This window comes from Saccopteryx leptura, chromosome 3, assembly GCF_036850995.1.
Source record: "Saccopteryx leptura isolate mSacLep1 chromosome 3, mSacLep1_pri_phased_curated, whole genome shotgun sequence".
NCBI classification, from domain to species: domain Eukaryota; kingdom Metazoa; phylum Chordata; class Mammalia; order Chiroptera; family Emballonuridae; genus Saccopteryx; species Saccopteryx leptura.
In genome coordinates, this window is record NC_089505.1 from 151,155,620 (window position 1) to 151,170,519 (window position 14,900).

At 40.9% G+C, this 14,900-nt stretch overlaps 1 protein-coding gene across 2 annotated transcripts in view; it reads left to right on the forward strand.

Annotated features, from left to right (window-relative positions):
• Positions 1 to 13,233, forward strand: part of ST6GALNAC3 (ST6 N-acetylgalactosaminide alpha-2,6-sialyltransferase 3) — a 598,932-nt gene extending 585,699 nt beyond the window's left edge. Inside the window, exons 4-5 of one of the 2 annotated variants that reach the window (XM_066376584.1) lie at positions 9,888 to 9,995; positions 11,038 to 13,233. In XM_066376584.1, coding sequence (XP_066232681.1) covers positions 9,888 to 9,995; positions 11,038 to 11,224 — 295 coding nt within the window. In that variant the 3' untranslated portion in view covers positions 11,225 to 13,233. The remainder of the gene's footprint in view (positions 1 to 9,887; positions 9,996 to 11,037) is intronic. The other variant, XM_066376585.1, reaches the window with a different exon arrangement.
• The last annotated feature ends 1,667 nt before the right edge of the window (positions 13,234 to 14,900 follow it).

Genomic DNA, 14,900 nt, shown 5'->3' on the forward strand with positions numbered 1-14,900 from the left:
CTTTGAGGTCCATCCCATGTTTGAGGACATCTGAGAACTTTTTCTTCTTTTTCCAAGTGAGAGAAGGGGAGATAGAGAAACAGACTCTTGCATATGCATCAACCAGAATCCACCCAGCAACCCTGATCTGGGGCTGATGCTCTGCCCATCTTGGGCCAGGCTCACAACCGAGCTATTTTTAGCGCCTGAGATGGAGGCTCCACAGAGCAGATGTGCTCTAACCTATCGAGCTATGGCTGCAGGAGGGGAGGGGCAGAGAGTAAGGAAGAGAAGGGGGAGGGATGACCTGTGTGCTATAACTGGGAATTGAACCCGGGACATCAACACACTGGGCCGACACTCAACCAGCTGAGCCCACCATTCAGGGCCAAGAACTATTCTGTATTGCCATTATTCTCATACCTCAGTACAACTGCACAAACCATTCCTTCTGCCTGAAAGGCTGTCCTTCTTTTCTCTTTCTGGTGTTCTTAGCCTTAATCCATAGCTCAGCTCTTACCTCCTATTAGGGAAGGAATTACTTTCCCTAGTTCCCTCCAGCTGTGTCTATTGTTCTTCCCTTGGTATCCCTATAGCATTTGCAGAGGAATTACTTCCCTATGTTCCTATTTTTAAAGATGATCATTGAGTCTGTCATCTCCACTTGACCCTGAGTTGAGATCAGGGGCAATTTGTTATTTCCAGTACCTGACACAGTGGCTCACACCTACAGTGTACTCAGTAATTTTTTCAGGAATAAATGAGAGTAAGAAGAATCAAAGCTTGATAATATTAGAAACTGGAGAGCACCTGGGGGAAGCACTTAAGGAAAATGGAAAGTGTATACAAGTAAAGAGAGTAAAAAAGACAGAGGTTGACATGCACAAAAGCAGCAAATGGGCTGACATGACTAGATGAGAAAGTTCAGGAACAGTGCTAGAAATCACAGTAGGGAATTTAGGATTATGTGGGGGGCCCTTAAAAGAAACCCCAGGTCTTAGCTTGCACAGGCTGCCATAACAAAATACCATAAACTGGGTAGCTCAGCAAGAGAAATTTATTTCTCACAGTTCTGGAGGCTGAATGTCTGAAATCAGAGTGTCAGTGTGGTTGCTTTCTGGCGAACACTCTCCTCCCGACTTGTAGCCTTTTTGCTGCGTCCTCACATGTGGGAGGAAAAAGAGTTCTGGTGTGTCTTTTTCTTTTTATATAGGCACTAATCCCATCATCAGGGCCCCACCCTCATGGCATCATGTAAAGCTAATTATCTTCTAAAGGCCCTACCTTTGAACACCATCACATTGAGAGTTAGGGCTTAAATAGGTGAATTTTGAGGGGACACAAGTCAGTCAATGCTGAGTGGCTAAGGAACCAGCCCTGTCTTAATTAAGCAGCCCCAAAACATCCCCACACTACATCCATTCCTGCTATTTCTGAGGTTCCATTTTTTATTTAAGAAAGTGAATGAAATCCCTCAAATTAACATTTCCAATTGATGGGCCTTTGTAGCCCAAGGGCAAGAGTGAAATAACCTTTTAATTCCTGAGATGAATGAATGAAGTAATTTTTGTGAGTAGCATCTTCTGTTTCTATAGCAGTCATAAATCATACCTTTGAGAGCTGTACCATTTTACTTTTAAATGTACAGTTTAAAAAGGACACAGTCATTTCTTATTATGCTCCTTATGTACAATTTTATTGCATTCATCACATCACAGAGTACTGTTGATTCTATAGCAAAAAACTATTTGTTATATTCACAGTATAAGAGCCTACTGATTAGCACAGGCATTTTACATTAGCTGCTCAGAATGGTAGGACAGGCTTCCTCTAAGATTTACTGCTTTCTCCGTTTTCCCAGGATCCATTGTTTGTTATTTTCCAGGCTTGCATTCCTTTCATTTGGCACATTCTTTTAAGACGCACCATTCACAGAATGATGTTTTTAACCATTTGAAACGTTTATGTCCATTTGCAAATGATTCAGGCCAAGACTGAGAATTCCGCTTCTTGATTTGCAGAAAGTTGTTCCTGTTTGAAAATTTGTTGGGCATGTCCTATTGATAGATAGTACCTGTAGAGCCAGTAGCCAGGGCTACTATTACAGCAGCCTGGCCCATGCAGGTTCCCATTGGATTCGGACAGTCGGTAAAGAAACCATGGAGCCAAAAACTGGTGGGCCATAGTCTTTAATCTAGCTTGCACCCGGCAGGCAAGTAAAAATACACACTGGGCTCCAAAACCCAGTCACATTCAGTGCTCACAAAGCTACTGATTTATCCGAGTTTCCTAGAATCAAAGGTTTCTAGCTCACCAGCCTTATTCTCCTCAGTTCCCCATCTCCTTCCTTATCCCAGATACAAACTCTACACAAACTGGCATCTCACTCAGCACTCCACCATCTTGGCTGCTTTTCCTGGCCTTCTCCACGTGGCCTCCTCCCGCTGCTGGCTCTATTCTCTCTGCTGAAGATAATCTCAGGAACCAAGAGCCCAAGCTCCCACTTCGTCCCCATTTTATAGTGTAGCAATCCAAACTCTTAATCCAATATACAAAACAGGGAAGTCTGTAATACAAAGTCACTTCTCTGAGGCATGATTGGATTGTACCGCCCTACATCAAAAAGGGTGGGAAAGGCTTAATCCCAAAACCAAGCCTCAGGCTACAACGATTCTCAACACACATTAATATCACCTGGGCAACGGCCTCTTTAACAAAGTGAGCATAATACATTTTATCTGCCCAACAGTACCAATATGCAGTGTTAATATAATAGGTAAATTCCAGAGTATTTCTATACCTCCCAACAATCAAATGATATGCAAAAATATATGACTTGGGGATAGCTGAAATTATTTCCACACTTTGAGCTTTGCTGCCATTAGACTGGTTCACAATGTTCAATTGAAGCTCAAAATACTACTGATAAGCATCAGCTGCTTTTTTTTTTTTTTACCTAGACTTTTTGTTTAAATGTATTCTTCCATTTTCCATGTGCTTTTGAAAAAAATGGAGGAACAGATGTTTTTAATTGAATAATCTATACTCTGTCATGTATTCCTTCTCCCTAGGAAGGTGATGGAAACTTACTTTGCCATTTTTATTTATCCTGCCAGTGGAATATATTGATGAGTTCCAATAGAGTTAAAACAAGACATGAAATATGGATTGACTCTTTTTTAAAATTTCTTTTTCTCTCCTAAGTATAGCAGATTTCCGAAGGTGCTGCCAATATTGTGCTGTCTAACAAAACTTCATTATTTGGAGGGTCTTGATCTCCTTTGGACTTTGATAAATGATTATTATGCCTTTGAAATGTTAGCTCAGGGTGATCCAGAACTTGTTTTCTTCAGTTCATGAAAGAAAAGAATAAGAAACCATAGAATTTAGACTTCAAACTTTGAGCCATTCCATGAGGAGGAGGCAGCCACAGAAACTGAGGCTATTGGACTGCTCATTCTTGTTTCCAACCGACTCTTTTTCTCTCCACCCATTTCAGGCCAGGACTTGCCCTTTAGGTATAGGCCAGCTGGGAACTGTAGATAAGGAGAAACTGTATTTTTAGAGTTAGGAACATCCACAAGGCAAACCGCCTCAAGCCAAGAGTAGGCACTGAGGAATCAAGAAAGCCACTGCCCTCCGAGGGCACAGGTGAGCTTGGAACAGGGGAATGAGGTGAAATGTGAAAGAGAATTTACTACTCAGGGTATTCCCCTACAACAAAGAATTGTCTCACCTACAGTGTCAATAGCACTGAGATTGAGAAGCCCTGATGTAGAGAAAGTGCTATTGTTTTGCCCATCAAAGTATAAGCTTCTTGAGTTCAGAACCCACGTCATTGAGCTAATGGTGTTCCATGATTAGAACAGCATCCTGCAAATAGATGGGATTTATCTGTGTCATCCAGTTTTCTTTTGAAGTGTGAACATTTCACTTTCCTCAGTTCCTCCCCTAAAGTTATCCAAAAGGGAAAAGTCTCCCCTTACCAAGAAATAGGCGAAAAATGCTTCACGATATGTTTCCAGAAATGAGATGAGAGAGCATGCTCAGACGCAGTGGTGCAGGCAAATGAAGGATGCTAACAGCTAAAAATGTTGAGACTGGTGTAAATAAGGATTACTTGACACACAACAAATCCCTGTGGACACATGATGGCCTTTAGACATCAAGGAACCGGGGTAATCATCAAGGGGCTAGGTAGTGTATATTTTATTGTTAATAAACTGGATGAAAGATTATATTTTAAATGTTATGCCTTCAAGCATGTGCTATATCAAGGTGTTGACAGCATCATTTTTCCAAGTGATGAGCAAGTAAATTTAAGTAGTTTCCAAGTGGTAAGTATCTTGATTACCGAGGAGCAGAGGGATGCAGAACTTGGCCAGTGGAAATAAATGATTGATAGCTTCCTCTCACACTCCTGCCTTTATTTTTTCAATGCCTGGCTCATTATTCTGCTGCATTAATTTAGGCTTTCCTATTGTACTGAATTAAGGACCTAAATTCTCTTATCACCCCTATGGGACTCTTGATTGTTTGTTTGTAGATGACAATAATGATTTTTATCGATCCCCAAATGTGGAAGATATAAAAAATGCTATGGCTGATGGCCAGCTGGTACACAGTTAGTGCTGTGTGCATGAGTGACAAATTAAAAGATGATATTTGGCCCCAGAGGACACCCTTTTAGAATTTTTTTAAGGCATCTGATAATTAGCATTGGGTCTCTCCAAGCTGAAAGTCATAAACAATTTCACATACATCAGCTGAGGTCATTTTGTTGTTATTTTTATTGAACCTTCAAAGGTGTGTTGGGTATAATTTATATTTCATTTCTAGTATGCCCACACAGCAGGAGAGCTGGGGAACAGTGCAGCTACAAGAATTCCCAGAGCCTGTGCCATTCAAGCCAGTGAATTCCCTAGAAACTCAGATCCCAGGTCACTTATTTGGAAGAATCCTTGAATTAATCTAGCAGCTGCCATTATTCCACTACATCTATATGGACATCTGAATAATTTCAGAAAATAAAATAAAACACTTTGCTAGTCCTAGCATGTACTGTGGGTAGAAAACCTCACACAATTTCTCATCCCAACTATATCAGAGGCACCAGGGAAGGAAAATGCAACTGTCCAATTAAGTGCTGTTTGCAGGACAGAGCACTTGGGCAGCACGAGCCTCCCTAGGCTGAATCAAATGCAGCACCGCTCACTTAAAGAGCTTTGGGGCTAATTATTATGACCTGCCTACCCAGAAACAAAATAAATCAGATTAGGTTTAAATGTAAACAAGTATCAGAAATACGGTAAAAATTTTATTATGTGGTGAAATGGAAAGATCTTTGACCAGATGCTGAACTCTGCAACCCCTGGCCCTCTCTTCCTCTCGTAAGAGCAGAGGGCTGTGCAGAGAGGCTGCTTTGCCAGTGGTGCTCCTTATCCTTCGAGGGTTCTGCTCTGAAAACTCACTGTTGAACTACAGAAAATGGCTCTCTGGGGTGGACCAGAATGAGCCAGGAGAGCTCATTTTGCAAAATGGTCCATATGTCACACAAAAGATCCCTTTTTTATTCTGGGGCTATAATGTTACCTTGGTCCTTGACAGCAGCTCCTAGGGAAGTAGGGGGGGGGGGGACGTAAGAATAAAATCTATTTCTTCTAATTTAGATTTATTTTATCTCTCACTCAAAGTAAGCTTTACCCTCAATACCACAGCCCAGTGCGTCACTGGTGTTGAACAACCATTTCAGCACTTTCCATGAGCAGCAGTGTGAAGGGGGTGAACACAGAGCTCCTCCCTCTGAAAGCATAGTGACAACAGCCACTACCATTGTGAGGGAAAAACTTTATATAGAAATATACACCCCAGATATTCAGTGGCATGTCCATCACACAAGTGGGCATTAAATGTGACCTGACTGACTGATGCTTTTGTTCACTCTACATCCAACATGCTGGGAGCATGGTACTGCCAAATGCTTAAAGGCTAAAACAGATTGACTATTGAAGAGTGACAATCACAGAATCATCTGATCTCAGAATTGGAAGAAACCTTACCTATGACTTATTTCAACCACCTCATCTTTGAGGCAAGAACACTAAGATGATCTAAAGAGGTTAAATAAATTGTCCAAAGCCTCCCACTCAGGTGGTGGCAGAGCTGGAATGTGAAACCAGGCAGCCTCACTCGCAACCCTGTGCTGCACGGGGTGCCCACTCAGAGGAAATGCGTGGCTTTGAGCTTTGTTGCACTGTTCCATGATCAATTGTTTCAACATGTGTGCTTCCCCCACAAGAACCTGTGCTCTTTAATAAAATACTCATGGCCCTGGCTGGTTGGCTCAGCGGTAGAGCGTCGGCCTAGCGTGCGGAGGACCCGGGTTCGATTCCCGGCCAGGGCACACAGGAGAAGCGCCCATTTGCTTCTCCACCCCTCCGCCGCGCTTTCCTCTCTGCCTCTCTCTTCCCCTCCCGCAGCCAAGGCTCCATTGGAGCAAAGATGGCCCGGGCACTGGGGATGGCTCTGTGGCCTCTGCCTCAGGCGCTAGAGTGGCTCTGGTCGCAACATGGCGACGCCCAGGATGGGCAGAGCATCGCCCCCTGGTTGGCAGAGCATCGCCCCTGGTGGGCGTGCCGGGTGGATCCCGGTCGGGCGCATGCGGGAGTCTGTCTGACTGTCTCTCCCTGTTTCCAGCTTCAGAAAAAATGAAAAAATAAATAAATAAATAAATAAAAATAAAATAAAATAAAATACTCATTGTCAACTTCTACTGTAGTCGTGACATATGATAGGATCCCAATAAATGTGTGTTGAAAAAAATAAATAAATGGGTGAATAAGTGAGACCTGATTTTTCTCACTGTATACAAAAAAAATGCTGTAATTTTTAGTGAACTCTACTAGAGCTTGGTCAACCAGGTATAAAGAAGGATCGAGAGGATAGAAAGGTGGAAAAGGTCGTATGAGAAGGCGAGAAGAGAAAAAAGGGGCATGCAATTTAGTAGAAATAATAACCAGAAAAAATATTGGTATGTAGACGAAATTTCTACATTCAGTTTGAGAGGTTTTCTCAAGACTCTTGCCTCTTCTGATCTCTCCCAATTTTCAGACAAGGGCTCTTTAAGGAGATGGAGCGGTAAGCAGTTCCCATCGTTGCTGCTCCTCCTCAGACTCCATAATGCAGAATTGAGTGCAGGTTCAGCTACAGAAGCAGAGGGGACCTTGCGTATATTTTACCTCCCTGTTGTACCTCTTCATGCCCATGGGGCACCCATTCCTCACCCATGCTGCCACCACTATTCCGTACAGAGGAAAGTGCATGAATTCACTGTGGTCCTGTTTCTGGAATATTTTCCATGTGGAAGACATGCTAGGAGATACAAAGGAAATATTTATGTTGTGGCATTTCAAATTCCGTGACAATAAGCAGAGGGAACGGATATATACACACTCATATATAGGCTGGGTTTATCTCTCCTTGCAAATCACTCGAAGTCAATGAAAATAAAGGTTAAAATATCCAGTTACCAACCTGCACTCTGAGTTTGTGTTGCTCCTGAAATGCTTGTTATGCTATAAGTGATTGATACTAAGCAGTTCCTGTTTTAAAAAAAGAGAGAGAGGGAGACTCAAAAGACTCAGGGTCCTAATTATAGCATACTGAAGGCTTGGTACTGGAGAAATGCATTAGCAGTATTGATCTTCAGTGGGGAGCAGCTACTGACTGGAGTGCTGTTCCCAGAGAGTGGTTATTAGTAGGAGGAGAGCTGGCTGGGCTCCAGTATGCAAAGTAGTCTAGATGTAGTAAATCTACTGATTTTTTTAGAAGTGATGCTACACAGGTGCCAAACTTCCTGGGGTAAGCCAATGCCCGTGAGTGGGGAGATTTATGGAGATAAGCAGTTGTCTGTTTTGGATGGATTGGGTCACCTTGGCTAAAGACAAGTATGGAGATCCCACCTGTCATCAAACATTCCCTTGAACCATTTGGAACTTGGCAGACCCCTCCAATCAGCTCTGCATCTCCCCCTTCAGTTCATCACTGCACATTTACATATATGTAATTTTGCTCTTAGCATTTCCTTTTCTTGAAATACTTTTCTCTCATATTGTCTGTCAAGCAAGTGGCACCTGTCAACCATCACAAGGAGTAGAAGTCCAAACCCTTCTGCCCACTGTCTCTGGATATTGGAGTTTCCAAGGAAAACATAACACAAGCTAGAACATAACATAGCACTAGCTAGAACAACACTTTACTCACACAGAGAAGTAGAACAAGATCAGTGTAGTAGTGGGCATTGGTACCCCATGGCCAGTTGGTCCTTTCCAGCAGCGAACTCAGGGCCAATGGCCTGCATGCAACCCTTTGTGCCACAGAATGAAGGCTCCCATCCCCTCTTTGCAGGGCACAGACACAGCACTGAGGTTGGCCAGGTGCCGTTTGACACATACACACTGAAACAGAACAGAGAAGTACACATCAAGCTAACTGAAATAAGTCAAAGAGAGAATGACAGATACCATAGGATTATACTTATATGTGGAATCTAAAAAATAAAAATAAAAAAATAAAAAAGTGACCAAACCAAACAGAAAAAGTTTATAGAGAACAAACTGATGATTACAAGATGGGAGAGGGGTCAGGGGACTGGGTGACAAAGGTGAAGACATTAAGAAGTACAAATTAGCAGTTACAAAATAGTCATGGGGCAGTACAGCCCAGGGAATAGAGTCAGTGATATTGCAATAGCCATGTGTGGTGTCAGGTGTGTACTAGATAGACTACTGGGGGGAGAGCCTCATAAGTTATATAAATGTCTAACCTCTATGCTGTACACCTCAAACCAATATAATATTGAATGCCAACTGTAATTGAAAGATACAAACATTTTTTTAAGTTTGAAACAGGGTAAGAAGAATAGCCCCACACCCGATGGCGAATCCAGCACCGGCTGTGAGAACTCCTTATCTCTCAGTATGGACGTGTTCCAGCCCATGGCCCATCCTTATGTGGCCAAGAGGTGGTCAAAAGAATATGCACATGAGCTTGTTTTTGCAATATAGTCCACATGGCTTCTTCCCATTTCCTTACCTCTCCCCTTTTTTTCAGATCTTTGTTCCCATTATCAAAAAAAAAAAAAAAAAGAAAGAAAGAAAGAAAGAAAGAGACTTCCATGGCTAACCTTTATAACATAACCACCTCCAAATCCAATCCTCTGGTTGCGATGAAGACAAAAACTTTAGTTGTTTTGATAACTGCTATATCCTCAGAATCTACAACAGTGATGGGCACATAGTAGGTGTTCAATAAAAATGTGTTGAAGAGACTGGTAAGACAGGTCTTACAAAGGAAAAGTCTTGTCTCATGAGGCCCGGAAAGCAATGCAGGAAAACTTTTCAGAGGGTTTCCCAGACCAAGTCGTTCACCTCCACTGCATCCAGTTTACACTTAGAAACCCAGCCAGCCTTAGAGAAAGTGATATGTCCAGGATAGCAGATAGCACTATTGTCATTCAGTTCCCATCAGGGCTCCAAGCAACTTGTAGAAAACCTGTCTTTTGATATACAGCACTAATTTGTGTCATATGGAAAATCAAACAAATTATTTTCCACCTGAAAGGAGCAGGCTTATTTGACATCAAATATTTGCCATATGGCTTCTCTACCATACAACATAGCTTCTAGGCTGAAGGTAGTAAGAGTGAGAAGCGTGCCCATAAATTATTCAGAGATAATTCAAAATAAGTGTGAATCTTTGACAGATTGTCAAGTTTCTTAATGCTTTGTCCTGCTAACAAATGCTATGTTTCTGACAGAAAGTGGCTTGTTTCTCACCACACTTTATTGTTGCTCTGTGTGTGTTGTCTGTGTTGTGTTGTTTTGTTCGTTGTTTTTGTTCCCCCGCAGAGTCCAGTCTGGCTCTTATCTCAGCACTGGGTGGTTTACCTTCATCCTGGCCATGGATGCCTGTTATGGCATTCACGTCTACGGGATGATAAATGACACCTACTGCAAGTAAGATCACAGGAAATTATTTTTATGCATCTCCAATTCTGATATCTTGTCAAAATATCACAATTCATTTTAATACCATAAATCTGAGAAAGAGATAAAGCAACAATTACTTCCCGGTGTTCTTTGCTGACATGACATTTCATTGTCAGTGTATCAAGTTGTGACTTTGAGGAGTGATAAAAAGAAAAATATTTACCACAGTCTAATGTCAAATGTCAGAAGGAACATTTTCCCCTTAATCAGTGACATATCAGGGACGTGTGGCTTAGAAATGCAGAACCACCTTAGCAGTTATTTCATTTGCAAAGCAAGTTTGTCATTTCTGTGGTGCTAATGACTTGATAGATGGTTATCTACTCAGTGGTTATATTTGATCATGAAGGACAACATGTCCTGGAGCCTCAGAGAAGCTGATAGCTTAATAAGAATTTCTGGAAATAAGTGAGTAATCTGTCAGATTCTTATTTAAAATGGGTGTCTTTAACCACATATATCCCTGTTGGTGGGCTGGTTTCTAATTAGATAATAAAACAAACCTTACATGCTTCATCAAGGTAACGAAATATCTTTCCTACCAACAATTGGCACAATACATTTCAGCAAGTGTTTTAATCATATTTTCAAAATGGTTATTAAGCCACAGTCTTCATGATCAAATATTTCTACCCTAACTATAAGAATGTAGGAGCACAGATGAACCAAATATCTTACCCTGGATAATCACAAAGCATCTTCATGCTCTGTAAGAGCATCAGGCTATCCAAAGGTTGCTTCCATTATGCACCATTTCCTCCTTCAAAAGCTAGCTATTTGTTTGAATGTAATTGGTGTGATATATAAATTTTATTTGATTTATTAAAGCACTAAGGACCTGGTACATCTTCCTAAAAGCTTTTATACATAAAAGTTTTAACTGAGTTCATGGACTAGATTCATGCATAGGTTTGCACGTAAATGCATTTACTGGGCACATAATGGTTTCTTGTAAATGAGTGCTTTGTTCTTTATCTCAATCTTTCTCTCCTTTTTTTTTCTTTTCTAGGACAGAAGGGTATAGAAAAGTGCCCTACCACTACTATGAACAAGGAAGAGATGAGTGTGATGAATATTTTCTTCATGAACATGCCCCATATGGAGGCCATAGGTTTATCACTGAAAAGAAAGTGTTTGCTAAATGGGCCAAGAAACACAGGATAATATTTACACACCCAAACTGGACAGTGTCTTGATACTGGTTTTTTCTGATCTTGCCACACACTTGACATAATCACGATACTGCAGCTGTGATGCTAAGATTGCTATGATGGTGGTGGTGGTGATGATAAAGACAACAACAATGATGATCAAGATTCTGTACATCCTAGGATCAGGATGATGACTTTGCTGGTAATTTGAACTTGATTCCATGGAGGGTGGTAGTGCTCATTACATTATTTCTGAAGGTTCAACATTACATATTACACTTCATAATTTAACTGGAATTGCAATGAAGGCCAGTAGCATGGCAGCAGTGACCTAAGAAATGAGAAGCTTGTCCTTCATATAGTGTCCTAGAATTCTTAAACAGTGAGTAACTTCCAAAAGCAATGGGATTTGTCCTTATGAGGCCAGGCTATTCTTGACTTTGGCCTCTTGAACCTGAGCAGTTTCAACATCTTGAAGAATGTTTGATTGTCGAACACTGCCTTAAGAAATGCTCTCTGGGTACAGGTATTTTACCACAGTTACTAGTGAGGCTAAGGTCAGAGAAGGAATCTCTTCCTGACTTCCCATCTTCCTAAAATACTTCCTATAGCCAAAGCCTCAGGCTGTTTCCTAATTAACGATGAAGATATTGTGGATATCCTACCCACAGGATTACTTGCCTATCTCAAACACTTAATTCCAAATGGGCCAAGTAGCAAATCTTGATGAATTTTCATTCTCACCACTCCATTCTTAGTACCACAAACAATATGAATGAACATGTTACTGGAATGATCTATGTTAAAGTTTAGTTATTTTTGGTTGTGCCCCAAATATTTCAGATGTCTATTTGACATGTAAGATTTCAGCACTGTAATGACATATACTGTGAAAACATTTCTTTAAGAGAACCAAAAGAGTCTATTAACTTTGCTTCAACAGTCAACAACACAAAATTATATGCTTTTTAAGCTCATGAAACAGGGAAAGCAATGCATATTTTTACATCTATTTGTATCCTACCATACTTCATGATATATATTTATATATTCAAATTTCTATTTTTTAGACCCAAGGTGTGTCTCTCCATATGTTACGTTATTATTGCCAAGTGCCAACTCTTTGACATAGAGAGGAAATGATTCCTTGTATTAATTCTGACCAGAACTTTTACCTTCTTGTGGTTTATTTTCCCCACAGTGGATCAGTTGTTATACTATAATAACAACAATATTAATGACTTTAATGTCCAAAGCGCTCTGTCATTTAGAGTCCTTTCACATAAGCTGTCCCAGGTGATGCCATGACCACCCCACTGGTCCATTGTCTATGCATTCTCACATCTCCTTAACAGATGATCTGTAATTTGTTGGTTGCTCTGATATTCTGCTCTCCCTTGCTAATATTTGTATAGGATAGCATTTATGTAGACTAGTCACCAGTTGATTTCTGTGCCAAATACAATATATTACATCAGAATTGCTCAAAAAATATCACAAGGATGGTCTTGCCCATAAACTAAAAACATAGGTATATTTTATATTTTTTAAATGATGCTATTTAGGTGGAGAAAAGAAGAAGGAGCAGGGACAATAGAAGGAAATGAAAGCAGAGAAATACAGTTTCTTGTCCCAGGTTTGACTCTGTTCATAATGTACTTATTGCTCATTAAATATTAGAGGGGAGATTTGCTGAGAGGCCGAAAACATCTTTGCAAATGATTCAAAAGACAAAAGCCAGGTTTAACCTACAGAATGTTTTGGAGGCCAGCAGTCATGATGCATTTCACTTCAGGCAATCTGCTGGTTGGTACGAGGGCTGAGTCCCATGATTAGTTTTCATTATTATTGACCATCTTGGGCAAAAGCCTCTTTCCTGCTCTCTTCTGCCATTTTGACACCCCCATACACATATCCATAAAAATGACCAAGTGCCACTTCCATTGTTGAAACTGTTATTGATGTTATTCTTTTGTTGTTTCTTTATATGATTTTTTAGCTTTATGTGTGTTAGTTGTTTCAAGCTAATGATGGAAATGCCCACTCCAAGAAAAATAAACAGATATATACAAATATTAAAATTGTAATAAGATTATTTTTCCCCTGTTGTGATAACAGAAGTTTCATTTTTTAAGATTTTTAAAAAATGTATTCATTTTAGGACTCTGAGGATGCAGAGGGAAAAACCACAAGAGAGAGAGAAAGAGAAAAGGGGAGAGGAGCAGGAAGCATCAGCTCCCATATGTGCCTTGACCAGGCAAGCCCAGGGTTTTGAACCAACGACCTCAGTATTCCAGGTTGATGCTTTAGCTACTGTGCCACCACAGATCAGGCAGAAGTTTCATTTTTAAACAAAAAGGAACCCTTACTTTTCAGAATACTTTAAGAAATTACATAATTTATTTAGTTTTCTGGTCAATGGAGGGTCGACTGTATTTGTTTAGCTTTTACTAATGAGAAACTTCTGAAAACTTCCTTGCTTTCCTGCCTCGCCATATTTTTCTCTGACGGAGACTTTCTCAGTGCCTTGAATCCCCCAGTCCATGGCAATAGGCGTGTGTAGAATAGACAGTGTTTTTTTTTTGTTGTTGTTGTTGTTGTTTGTTTTTTATTTATTTTTTCTTTTCATTTTTCTGAAGTTGGAAACGGGGACGCAGTCAGACAGACTCCCGCATGCGCCCGACTGGGATCCACCCGGCATGCCCACCAGGGGGCGATGCTCTGCCCATCTGGGGCGTCGCTCTGTTGCATCCAGAGCCATTCTAGCACCTGAGGCAGAGGCTACAGAGCCATCCCCAGTGCCCGGGACATCTTTGCTCCAATGGAGCCTCTGCTGCGGGAGGGGAAGAGAGAGACAGAGAGGAAGGAGAGGGGGAGGGGTGGAGAAGCAGACGGGCGCTTCTCCTGTGTGCCCTGGCCGGGAATCGAACCCGGGACTTCTGCACGCCAGGCCGACGCTCTACCGCTGAGCCAACCGGCCAGGGCCTTGTTGTTGTTGTTTTTGACGGGCCTACAGTAAGGCCTTCCTTTCCCTTTTCTCTCCTCCATTTTTCTCCCCTCCTCCCACTCTCCGCCTTTGCCACTTTCTCTTAAATAAACCCCAACTCTACAATTTTTTTATTGATTTTTAGAGAGAGATGAAGAGAGACAGAGAGACAGAGAAAGACAGAAACATCCATCTGCTCCTGTATGTGCTTTGATTGGGGATCAAACCCACAGTCTGCACATCAGGAGGACTCTCTCACCAACCAGGGCTCTACACCTTTATTGTTGATGTCTCTTATCTCTTTTTTTTTTTTCCCCTAAAATTGAGAAACAAAAAGTACATTATTTTCAATTTGGAGACCTAATTAGATAATTTCCAGTGTAATCAGCATTTTGATAGAATCGTCTGAGTTATTTTTCTCTGCATTCTTAATGTTCTCTGCTTCCGTTTCCTGTTTTTCTTTACTCTCAGCTTCTTAATTCTAAGGAAAATACAAAGTCTGAATTTTTTCTATGTTGAGAAGAAATCTAAGATTTAGTGATAGAGAGGAGAATGCTTAAAGAGCAATTCAAGAGAGTACTTAGTCATACAAATTTTTGGTTAATGCCACAGATGCTAGTCAACTGAAAGAGACTTTATCCAACATCAAAACATTGGAAAATTTAAACTCACTCGTCGCTGATGTGTTTGCATCAAAAAAGTTAATTAACATCTGTAAGAACTAAAAATATTTCA